This window comes from Schistocerca cancellata, chromosome 3 (genome assembly GCF_023864275.1).
Source record: "Schistocerca cancellata isolate TAMUIC-IGC-003103 chromosome 3, iqSchCanc2.1, whole genome shotgun sequence".
Taxonomy (NCBI): Eukaryota; Metazoa; Arthropoda; class Insecta; order Orthoptera; family Acrididae; genus Schistocerca; species Schistocerca cancellata.
In genome coordinates this window covers 102,933,402-102,945,955 of record NC_064628.1, presented here as the reverse complement: position 1 = coordinate 102,945,955, position 12,554 = coordinate 102,933,402, and the positions used below count along the sequence as shown (strand labels likewise).

The window sequence follows — 12,554 nt, the reverse complement described above, 5'->3', positions numbered from 1 at the left end:
GTGACTGGGTCACAGCTATTATAATTTATATTCACTGCTATAAAAAGATTCAATATACAAGTAACTTAGTATATTACAGAACTCAGCTGAACAACATTTAATTATATTACTATTTGCTTGATCATAATCACTTAAATATTTATTTTTAGGTATTGATAACATGATTATTTCTTTTGAAAACTGTATGTAGTTCAGATTGACCAAACTTTTTATGAACTGCTTTCCTTGGAAACAGTAAGACTGTCATTAAGGAAGTGTTCAGATCTACACTTGACAACAGATTTAAAGGATGACTTTTTTTGGAATCCCTGAATTATTTCCCATTGTTATGTATAAATTTGAAATTTGGCTCAAAGGTGCCTGCAACCTTCCTCTGTAATAATGCAAAAGCATGGCACCCTGTGACAACACCCTCGGGCTTAGCAACGCTTCAGACATCAAGATGTCAACAAATGCAGAAAAAGACCAGAGCACCGGATTTCATGTGAGGTGTAAGGTGGGCCAATGATGTCACGTTTGCACTGAATTTCACCACATTTCTTCCCGACAGCACTATGGACATGTCACACAATGGAAAGGTTGTCACACCCCCTCTTACCCACATTTTACCTCTTCTTTTGATTCCTTCACAACACCCAGCATTGAAATCACATTGTTTTCTTATATGTGGCCAAGGAAAACAATCCAAACACGCTGCCACTCAGAATCAAAATGAAAAAGCCTCAGCTGACATAAAGGGCATCAATGAAATGATGTTTTCCCTTGAGGCATTGATTCGCAAACATTTTGTGGTCAAAAATGACAGTTCACAGTGCGATGAGCAACTGAAAGATGTTCTTGAGAATCTTTGACACCCAGCACACACTTCAAACCTTCTCTAAAGACGTCGTGGGCCAGCAACCCCACCGAACTCTTAGGAGTGCAGTAAGACCACAATTTTTTCTTTGGTGCACAGCGTGGAACCACAGGAGACCATTAAAAACCATTAGACAAAATTTGAACCCCATCTGAATCAGCAAAGGGTGTTTATGCCTTTTCAACCCTCCTGTTTTGCGCCCTCATGTTGCATTATCATGGAGGGGTGTGATATTGGCAGATGTGTGAATAAAATGGCAAAAGGCCCCTGTAACACTCCAGCTTGGCAACACCCTCAGTGCCTCCCACCCACATTTACTGAGCATTTTAAAAATGTACTGATACAGAGTAAACCTGTGACGAGAGTCCTAGGAGCCTGTGGGTAAGCAATTACTTTGTACCTCTCCATACTGGTATGCCTACTTGCAGGCAGCCAGGACTCTAGCAGGCAGCCAGGACTCTCTCATTTGTTTTCTCTGTACATGTACATTTTTAAAGTGGTCAACAAACATGAGCAATTGGCACCGGGGGTGTTGTTGCTGAAATGGGGAGTCTTAGAGAGACTCTTTCCATTTTATTCACGCCCTTCCATGATCACTCACAGGAAAGTGCAAAATAGGAGTATTATTAAAGTGTAACTAATTCTGATTGCATTCAGATTTTGTCAAATGGTTTTGAATCGTCTCTTGCAGTGCCACATTGTACACTGGAGCAAAAATTGTGGTCAAACTGCGCCCCAAAGGGATGCAATCATTTTCAGTGGGGTTGCTGGCGCACAATCTCCTTAGGGAAGGGTTGAAGTTTCTGTGGGGTGTCAGTTGTACCAAAGATTGTCAAGAACAGTGGACAAAGTTCAATCAGTGGACTAAGTTCAAAACCATCGTACAGTATGCATTAGATGAGTATGTGCCAAGCAAGATCATAAGAGATGGAAAAGAACCACCGTGGTACAACAATTAGAAAACTGCTACGGAAGCAAAGGGAACTTCACAGCAAACATAAACATAGCCAAAGCCTTGCAGACAAACAAAAATTACACGAAGCGAAATGTAGTGTGAAGAGGGCTAAGTGAGTGGCGTTCAACGAATTCGAAAATAAAGTTCTATGTATTGACTTGGCAGAAAATCCTAAGATATTTTGATCGTATGTCAAAGCGGTAGGTGGATCAAAACAAAATGTCCAGACACTCTGTGACCAAAATGGTACTGGAACAGAGGATGACAGACTAAAGGCCGAAATACTAAATGTCTTTTTCCAAAGCTGTTTCGCAGAGGAAGACTGAACTGTAGCTCCTTTTCTAGATTGTCACACAGATGACAAAATGGTATATATCGAAATAGATTACAGAGGGATAGAAAAACAATTAAAATCTCTCAAAAGAGGAAAGGACGCTGGACCTGATGGGATACCAGTTCCATTTTACACAGAGTACATGAAAGAACTTGCCCCCCTTCTTGCAGCGGTGTACTGTAGGTCTCTAGAAGAGTGTAGCATTCCAAAAGATTGGAAAAGGGCACAGGTCATCCGGGGTGGGGTGGGGGGGAGGGACAATACTATAGAAAAGTCTCATTTAGCTCACCCTTTGCCAAACCACTGCGTCCCCTCCCCCTTTTCCCTCATGAAGCCATTTATCACAATAGCTGCACAGCACACCAGAACCACTCTCCTGTGGCAGTTCAAACTCTTCATCCTCATAATTGTTGACAAACAGTATGAAATTTTTACTAATTAACAGGAAACATTTTTATACATTACAGTCAAAATACACAATTAAGTTATAAAATGCACTGAGTGTATAATTTTCAAGGGACAAGACAAATAACATGCAGTTAGATGGAAACTTGTTAATTTTTGGGCAGTGGTAATTTAGGCCTACAGATGTATATAATACGAGATATTTTTAGTTCAAAAGCTGATTATCTGGGCCAACACATCCAATCCTGGCACAGTTGATCGCTCCAAAAAAAAACTCAGGAGTACACCACTTGTCACTCAGTATTATCCTGGTCTGGACTGTATTAATTAGCTACTTTGACAAGGCTGTGACTTCCTAAAATCGTGCCCTGGAATGAGATCCATTGTGTCTTAGATTTTGCCTGCTGCACCTAGAATAACTTTCTGTCACCCTCCCAATGTCCACAAAATCCTTGTCAGACCCTATGCTCCTTCTGCACGCATCTCCCTACTTTATGGCTGCTACCTCTGTGACCCCATCCCCATTGCAAGACTTGCCCTTTGTACCCTCCTAGCACCACCTACAACAGCCCTGTAACTGGAAAAACATATACTATCAAAGGGGAAGCCACCTATGAAACAACCCATTACATACCAGCTATTATGTAAACACTGTTTGGCCTTTTACATCGGCATGACCAAATTATCAATTAGGATGATTGGGCATAGGGTGTATACTAGCACTCAATATCCTGTTGCGGAGTATGCTCTACAAAATGTGTGTGTATGTGTATGTGTATGTTTGTGTGTATGTGTATGTGGGGGGATTGTAGGAATGTGAGACAATCAGTTTTTTAGTGGTTGTGCCCACGTAGAGTACTATCCAGTGGATGCAGCTACATTGGTTGATAGCATGACTGCTTTCACAGTTGGCCCTGTTTCTGATGTGGTAAGAACCATAGGAAATGTGTGTGACAGTACTGGAGTAGGTGGTAGCAGGAGAATGTATGAGACAGATCATGCATCTAAGTCCTTTACTGGGATATGAGCCATGGGGCAGGGGTTAAGAGCAGGGGTGGAATGGGGCTGGAGAACAATATTCCATACATCGAGTATGCAGTATAATACCACTATGGGAAAGGTGGGGAGGACATTTTTCGTTTCAGAGCATGACAAGAGGTTGTCAAAACCCTGACAGAGAACATGATTCATTTGATCCAGTTCGTGATGGTGCTAAGTCATGAGGGGAGTATGTAGAGGATGGAAGAGGACTGGGACACAAGGCATGATATCTCTGTTTCTGTGCAATGTGGGGAGGGTAATTTTGATCCACAAAAGCCCCGTGAGATTTTTGGCTTATTGGCATATTTGGTATAGCAATTCATCAAAATTCCTCTTCTTCTATCCATCAGTCCTCAGCAGTCAAAGTTGACTGTCAGTGTGTCAGAAAATCATGTGAAAATGATGCAGTCCCAGTTGTTACCCTTTCTGCTAAGTCCTTTGCCCATTATAAATGTTCCTTTGTATTACCTTTATCTTCCCAGTAGTTGGATGTGCCAATGTAACTGAATTTATGATACGTATTTATGCCATCAATTGGGAATGACTTCAGTGATAACAATATTTTTCTCAGATGCATTGTGCACTTCTGTGCTCCAAAATGGTCATAACCTACATGAATATGGTACCCTGTGCTTTCGTAGTAGCAGCCATTGTCATTCACAGTGCCTAGACTTCCTAAATAATTTTCTATTATATAATTTCCAATGGAGATCTCCTTGTTCGTCATTATTCTGCCAGCAGAAAATAATTTCGTCTAAGCAATCATATTCTCTTTGAAAAGTGTACAAATTCCTAGACATTAACTTGATTCAAGTTTCACATTGAAATCTGTGATTTCCTCCATCTTTTGCTCTCTCAGTATCCAACCTGGCTTTATAGAGGGGCATGGCATTTAAAACTTGTTCAGTAGTTGTGACTTCTTTTTTAACACAAGTTGCACACTTTATCTCTGGTTGGGTGTGATACTTTAGTAAAGTTGGATATTGCCTCCTTTTTTATTCGTGTTCTGCTGACAGACATTGCAGCTAATTGAATTTCTGTTTGACTGATCAGTTTATTTCAGCCTAATTTAATCTCCACAAACTTTTTATTGAATGACAAGTTGTTTGAATGGCCCGATAGTGTAGCTATGAGGAATCCTCTGTCCTCCACCGCTGCTTGAAGGAGCCTTTGACGACAGAAGGTGAAACAGAATGGTTAATTACATTGCTAATCAAATGGAAAGAGTAATTTTCTTTAAGACATGAAGTAATAAAATATTTTGCTGTAAGTTGACAATTAAATCACTTCAGCCCTTTTTAAAGATATATGTTGGTGGTCGTAATAGAGACTGTGAACTGGAAGCTGAACAGGTATTAAAATAGAGCATTATTCAAACTTAATCTTTTATTATGAGTTTTGAAAAACAAACCCTTGTGCCTGTACCATTGAAACCTTCTTGCTTCTTTGTTCATGTAGATGACACCCTTGCTAGAGCAGAGATAACTTTTACGTCTTGTGTAACTTCCTAACACCTTCCATCATAATATTCACTTTTCAATGGATATTGAAATGGGGGCTGCCTTACCTAGACTTATTTGTCAGGAAGAAAGTGATTGAATGAAAGAACTGGGGTATATGGTAAACAGAAAGTCAAATCACACAGCTGCGACATCCTGACAGTTATCAACGTGTCATATGTCTCCATCATGCTCAACATCGAGTGGTACTTTGTATCTTGGCACACAGAGCCCACTCGTTGCAAGTGTACCTTTCTCCAAAATTGGTATAGTTTAGTACAGTGTTGAATCACTCTGCGATGCTGACACACTGATGGCACTGAGATGAAAGCCCGTAAGTTTGTAGCTCTTCTTGCTCTAAACAGGAAATATTTCAAACAAAATGTGATGAACTTGCTATGCATATTGTATTTGTTTAATCTGATTCCATAACTCATTCTCCTGTGCTTCTGAGCTGTGTGGTCTTATGACCATCCTTGTAATTTGCTATATTTTTGTCTTTTGAATTGATTGCCATTGCAAGCATTGAGGCAACATAAATCAATAAGTTAACATACTTTGCTTGTTTTTATTCAAAAAATGCCGTATGGAATTAAGAAAGTTTTCGTTTGTACAAAAGTGTGCTGTAAGAATGGCATATGTCGCTCACCCACTTTCATCATGAAGACGACTGTTGATAGAGTTAGGTATTTTAACTACAGTATCATAACACATATTTTCTCTTGTTAACAGTCCATTAGACTTCAAAAGGAATAAAGATATGAATAATTACAATACTAAATGAAAAAATGCTTTCATTACTCTGCATTAAGATTGATTTTAGCTCAGACACAAAAGATAAATGCTATTAGTATCTTGGGTCACTTAGTCAGTGGTAAAAATGACTGACAGATAACAAAGCATAATTTTAAAATAAGCTAAGTATTCATATATTGGTCAGCTACTCCTACCCATAGAATAATGTTTATTTAGAAACTTGTAGCTTATTTAGTGCTAAAGTATCACATACTTACTCTATTGTTAAACTTTATTTCTGTTTCCATCATGTAAACTCACATGTAATGTCAACATGTTGTCATATTTAAGCACGGAAAAAAAAACTTGTTTATTGACATATTGCCCAGTTCACGTCATTGCAATATGTTGTGCAAGTGAGCTATGGAACATGTCACTAACTAACTTGCTTTCATCTCTTTGACAGTTTCTTTGTTTTGTTTTTTGTATTCTCATCCAGTCATCCACTCAATATAGTAACATCTGCTCTTTCTCCATTTTAAAGTTTCGTGTTTGTACTTTAATCTCTCTCTATTTTTGACCTGGCACTACCTTGTGGGTACATACTTTTCTGTATATATTTTGCCTACTACTATTCTTTACCATACAGAAATGGGAAACCCGGTCTTTGTTGTATATTCATTGCTTCATTGTATATTGTATATTATGTATTTATTATTGTATATTATAACTGTATGTTGTATATTCATTGTTCTGCATGGGCTGAAACGATATTATGTATAACTCTCAGAATAAAGTGACATCAGTTTCATTCTAAATCATTCCATAGATATTAATGTTTTCGATTACAGGACTGTGGGTGAAAATTCCTGCTACAGACCCAATCCTCCACCATATTCAGGATTTTCACAGAGGTAAGTATGTTGTTTCTTTCTGACCATATAATTAATTACATAGTCTAAAAGATGTGAATTGAAGGAGGTTATTTTTAGATAGCTGCTGGTCATATTATTAGGCTCCATTTCAATAGTAAGTCCAATTTAGTAAAAGAAGTTGGAGTACTATTTGTAGACTAAAATATGATACCGTCATCACTGTTTAGTTTATCTGTTCTGTATTAGTAATAAATCTGTAGAACTGTCATGTCTGTCTGTTTGAAAATCCTTCTTCAAAACTACCAGATGAATTTTCATGGAGTTTTTGCGGGTAACTTGCGGATAGCTTGGGGCACCATATAGGCTTCATTTCATCAAAATCGAATCTTTGAAAAAAATTGTGATTGAAAGTTCTATTGAAAACTGCCTTATCTGTATGTCTGTCTGTTTTATCACACTAATCTCTATCATACTGTTTCCACAGGTAAGTTTAGCATAATGTGAGGCAACATATAGGCTTTATTTATTCAAAATCAGATCACAGAAAGAGAATATATCACAATTGTAAGTTTTATCCATACTGATACTGTTATGTTTTTAAGACCAACCTGCAGAACCAATTTCACTTAAGTTTGCTACAGAGATAGCCTGAACCACGAGGAAGAACATAGGCTAACCATGAGGAAGAACATAGGCTACTTTAGAAAGTATGTAGTACATGATACTTGAATATTTGTAGTATATGATATTTGAAGAATATTACATGAATTGGGGAAAATATTTACTCTTCGAAAAACCTGTTTACTCTATGACTTTTGATCTGTGTCACATTTGTGAAAATGCTTTTATTGGTTGATATGTGCTATGTGATATGATTCAAAGTAACAAATACAATGCTTATGCAATCTTCAGAGTCTCTAATGCATACTTCCATGCTAATAGTTGTAATTGTAATTACTAATTAGTTGTTATTGTATAATGTATAGCTACTGCAGTAGCATGATGCGTAGATGCGTGTACCTGCCCATGCCCTTCCGTACACACTACTCGGCAGTGAAGCTGTGCATCCCAACACGTTGTGCATAGGGACAGCTTGGGAGGGGGGAGAGCTTAAGCAGACACATCAGGGCTGGTGATGTGACAGCAAATACATTAGCTTATTTATTCACCGTCACTCATCATAACAAAACTACTTATATGTGAGCACAACTGAGGGTAACACGTAGTGTATAATAACGCCATGAGATGCTACTATTTCCTGTTGGTTACATAGAATAAATGATCCATAGGTGTTTCGGTAGATTTCGTTTGCAAACTGAGATGCCAACATTGTGTGGATCTAAACAACTTTATTTGGTATGTCCTCCCAAAATATGTTCTCATGTGGCAGGCCCTTCATCTCACAGCAGCATGTATTCCCAACACTGTCAATTTTTTGTTGTTTACATTTTAATCTCTACCTTTCCCCAAATTTTTTGCCCTCCACAGCTCCCTCTAGTACATTCAAACCTCATTACATCGTAGACCTGTCTGTATTGACTTTTCTCCCCCCCCCCCCCCCCCTCCCCCCCTCCGCCCCCCACATCCTTTGGAAGCCCAAAACTGTGAAATTTTGAAGAAAACCTGCCAATATATAAGCGTTTTTGGAAGGCTTGAGAGGTACAGATTTTACCAGTGGGCAAAAACTCTTTATATCAAAGTCACTTCTATATATCAAAATCTTTTATATGGTACCTCTGAATATTGAAGTGCACATAAATAGGGAAATCCTAGTCCCTCCCCTCCCTACATCAGTGCATCTGTGAGATTTGCATCACATTGCAGCTCCCACATTGTTCTAGCAGGTGTGATTTTAGGCAATGTATGTTTCGAATTAAGTCGGGTCATGCTGAGGGAATTAGATTAGGAAATGAGACACTTAAAGTAGTAAAGGAGTTTTGATATTTAGGGAGCAAAATAACTGACGATGGTCGAAGTAGAGAGGATATAAAATGTAGACTAGCAATGGCAAGGAAAGCGTTTCTGAAGAAGATAAATTTGTTAACATCAAGTATAGATTTAAGTGTCAGGAAATCATTTCTGAAAGTATTTGTATGGAGTGTAACCATGTATGGAAGTGAAACGTGGATGATAAATAATTTGGACAAGAAGAGAATAGAAGCTTTCGAAATGTGGTGCTACAGAAGAATGCTGAAGGTTAGATGGGTAGATCACATAACTAATGAGGAGGTATTGAATAGGATTGGGGAGAAGAGAAGTTTGTGGCACAACTTGACTAGAAGAAGGAATCGGTTGGTAGGACATGTTCTGAGGCATCAAGGGATCACCAATTTAGTATTTGAGGGCAGCGTGGAGGGTAAAAATCGTAGAGGGAGACCAAGAGATGAATACACTAAGCAGATTCAGAAGGATGTAGGTTGCAGTAGGTACTGGGAGATGAAGAAGCTTGCACAGGATAGAGTAGCATGGAGAGCTGCATCAAACCAGTCTCAGGACTGAAGACCACAACAACAACAACAACAACATGTTTTGATTGAGTATGAACTGTAAGTGTCAGCCATGGGCTGTAAGCAGAAATGTCTAACAATCAGTGAAAAACAAAAAATTGACGAAGTGAAAGCAGGAGTGAAGAAAAAGAAAAACATAGCTGCAGAACTTGGGATTCAACAAGCACACTGTCGACAGTAATCAAGAATGAAGATGGCATGATAACCATGGATGTAGGGGCAGATCAGAAACAACAACGAAAGGCTGAGTTTTCAAGTTTAGGAGAGTGCTTAGTGCAGTGGTTCCTACAACAAAGGAACAATAATGTGAACATTGGGTGGACTTATTTTTAAGGAGATTATTTTGTGTAGTTTTGGGATACAATACGTTACGTCTGAGCAATGGACAATTTGAAAATTTCAAGAAAAGTCATGGTATTGTTTTCTGAAAAGTGTGTGGGGAAAGTGACAGTTTAGGTAACAAAATTTGTAATGAGTTGAAGTTAGAATTGCAGAGGATCCATCAAAATTACAAACTGGATGATGTTTTTAATGCAAATAATCTTGGACACTTTTGCAAATGTTTTCCAGACAAAACTTTGACAATCTGAGGAGAAAAAGTCACAGGGTCAAGCTAAGCAAAGATCGGAAACCAAAGAAGCCATGATGTTTTTCTGGGTGGATGTCATTCCGTGTGGAGTATACTGGCCTGATTATTTAACTTCAGTGCTAGTTAACTTAGAAATGGTGCAAAGTACTGATTTTTTTTCTGAAAAATTATTTCTCAGCACAACCTATCCTGAAATGCTCTTACAAGCTTTTCACACTGTTTCTGACCAGCTCGTATACTGTCAGCTTTCTTATTTATGGATTGGTGATGTGTAATGTATCAGAAAGATGTCTTGCTATTGTAACATACTATAATGTAAGAAGCTTGAAGCACATAACTACAGGCTTCATGAACAACTTAAGTATTATGGAAAGTTTTACAATTTCATCTTACATTCAGTTCATGATTCCTTAAGCCAAGTTTACATTAGTTTGCTTTCATTTATTAGTTGCATTAGACATTTAACTGTTTTTACTTATGTGCTAAAATATTTACAGGTGTTATATTTTGGCTCGTTTCAGCACATCAGATCATGTGGATTTCTGACTTCCGGACAGATACAAAATGTGGTATTGTTAAATCTGTGGAAAACAGGATTACTGCTACAAGAGTTTGCTGAGCAACAAGAAAAGTGATTTTCCTGATGTGTGATGTGAGGCAGTATTACTAGCTTCATCATTCAAAAGACTATTAATTTGCTCTTGCAATTCAAAATTATCTTGTGCAGTGGTTGCAGCAAACCATATATTTGAATGATGTGCATATTCATCATGCAAGTAATGAAACAGAAATAATAAAACAATGGGACTCCAGGTAGCAATGTCAACAATGTAGGAAAAGATAGATTGCTACCTACCATAAAAATTACCAAGAAAACTAAAGACAGACACAGTTAAAAGACATTTACACAAACCTTTTGGACACATCCTTCATCAGCAAAAGCAAAACACACATCATTCATTCACCTCACGCACATGTGACCGCCAGCATCGGTAGCTCAGGCCAGAATGTGGAGTTGGCAGCCATGTGTGCATGTGACATGCTCACTTGTGTGAATGAATGGTGTGTGTTTCTCTTTTGCTGATGAAGGCTGTGTGTGAAAGCTTTGTGTAAGTGCCTTTTAATTGTGCCTGTCTGCAACTTAATGCGTCATCTTTACGGTAAGTATCAATCTATCTTTTTCTATATTGCACACAAAAATAATAGTTCTTTTTCAAATTTTGAAGCTGAAAGCTTTGTTGCTATCTAAAATAATTATAAAAACTTACATGTTTGTTTCTTCCATATCGTTACCTTTTTGTTGATTATTGAAGTAGTCTAGCTATATAAGGTTAAAAATTTTCTACATAATTTTAGACAAGTGTGTTCCATCATCCACTGCACTTGCTACTAAATGCCTGTGCCCATTGTAACTGCCATTGTTTGGATTGGTTTTGTGTCATTCACTTCGCTGAACTTATCTGTGATGTCACCCATACCAGCCACATGTGCTGATTACATTGTCCTTGACAATACTGGTGCACTTTGTGATAATCAGCTCATGAACCCTGCAGAGAATACCACAGTGCGATTTATAGAGTGCAACCCAGTAAACATACACCTTAACATAGGAATTCATATGATACTTGAATAAACTTATTTGCTCTTATTATTATCGGCTTTGCAAAAGTTATATTGCTTTGAAGTTTTTCTTTGATCTGAAGACTGTGGTGGAAAAAAAATATTGGTTGATAGACTAAGAAATAGATGTAATTTATTGATGTATAACAGTGAGACAAAAAAGGTAAACAAGTACATCAGTTACATGAAACTATTTTTATCCTGCATGCATAAATCTGTTACCCTCGACACCCTGTATCACCATGTACATTACTTGTATAGTGTTGGGCTTTGTAGTGTAGTCATAATTGTAAGAAAGCATTAAAACAAAGCATTTGTACCAATATTCGCAGACAAGATATTTTACTGTAATGGGCAGTGAACTTGCTGCAGCATATGTTTTACAAGTATGTAGATATGTATAACTATATGCATAAGGTAACTGATTTGGCAATATTTTCCATAGAATAATAAGCATATTTTTCAAAAATGTTTCATTCAGAATAAGTTTGTTTCGTGGTGTAAATAGTTCTCCAAATATTCCTACAGCAAAAGAAAGAAAATGTTTGAGCATTAGGTAAATAAGCAGAAAATAGAGCATTAATTTTGATACTGATAAATATATGAATACCAAGACATACACATGCATTACTGTATCATCTCAAGAGACATTCTCAAGAAACAGAGATTTGGCAGTGTTAAGTTCAGAACCTTCAATGTGTGGTAGAGACTATAATTAGCAGCTTCTACATTCTGTAGTGTGCCTGCCTACCAACTATCAGTTCTTCCACACTCTATCTTCACATGAAAAAATACTTGTCAAAGCTAATCCTACATGCTTATCTTTGCATTTTTTTTATAGTGAGTATTCCTTGATTAGGTATAATGTTAAATTCAGTTTGTTGTATACAATATAGTATTTTTAATTCTTGTGATAGACAGGTAATGTTACTGTCACTTGTGTTATATGTAAGTAGTTTTTAACAGTCTGTACCTTGATAATAAAAGTTTCATACCAAAAAAAGTTGTTTCTTTTTTCTCAATTATTATAACTGCCAGTTGGAACACTTTCAATTATTTATTGCACAAGAACCAAACATTGTATAGATATCATACATATGTCATTTTGAAGAGAAACCCTGAAAGTTTTTTTTTCCTG

The 12,554-nt window shown here is 37.4% G+C and overlaps 1 protein-coding gene across 2 annotated transcripts in view; it reads left to right on the top strand.

The window, feature by feature from the left end:
* The window catches only part of LOC126177110 (epsilon-sarcoglycan), a 109,727-nt gene extending 97,413 nt beyond the window's left edge, over positions 1-12,314 (top strand). For both annotated transcript variants that reach the window (XM_049924378.1, XM_049924377.1), the window contains 2 exons: positions 6,677-6,739; positions 10,318-12,314. In XM_049924378.1, the coding sequence (XP_049780335.1) occupies positions 6,677-6,739; positions 10,318-10,342 (88 nt within the window). In that variant the 3' untranslated portion in view covers positions 10,343-12,314. The remainder of the gene's footprint in view (positions 1-6,676; positions 6,740-10,317) is intronic.
* The last annotated feature ends 240 nt before the right edge of the window (positions 12,315-12,554 follow it).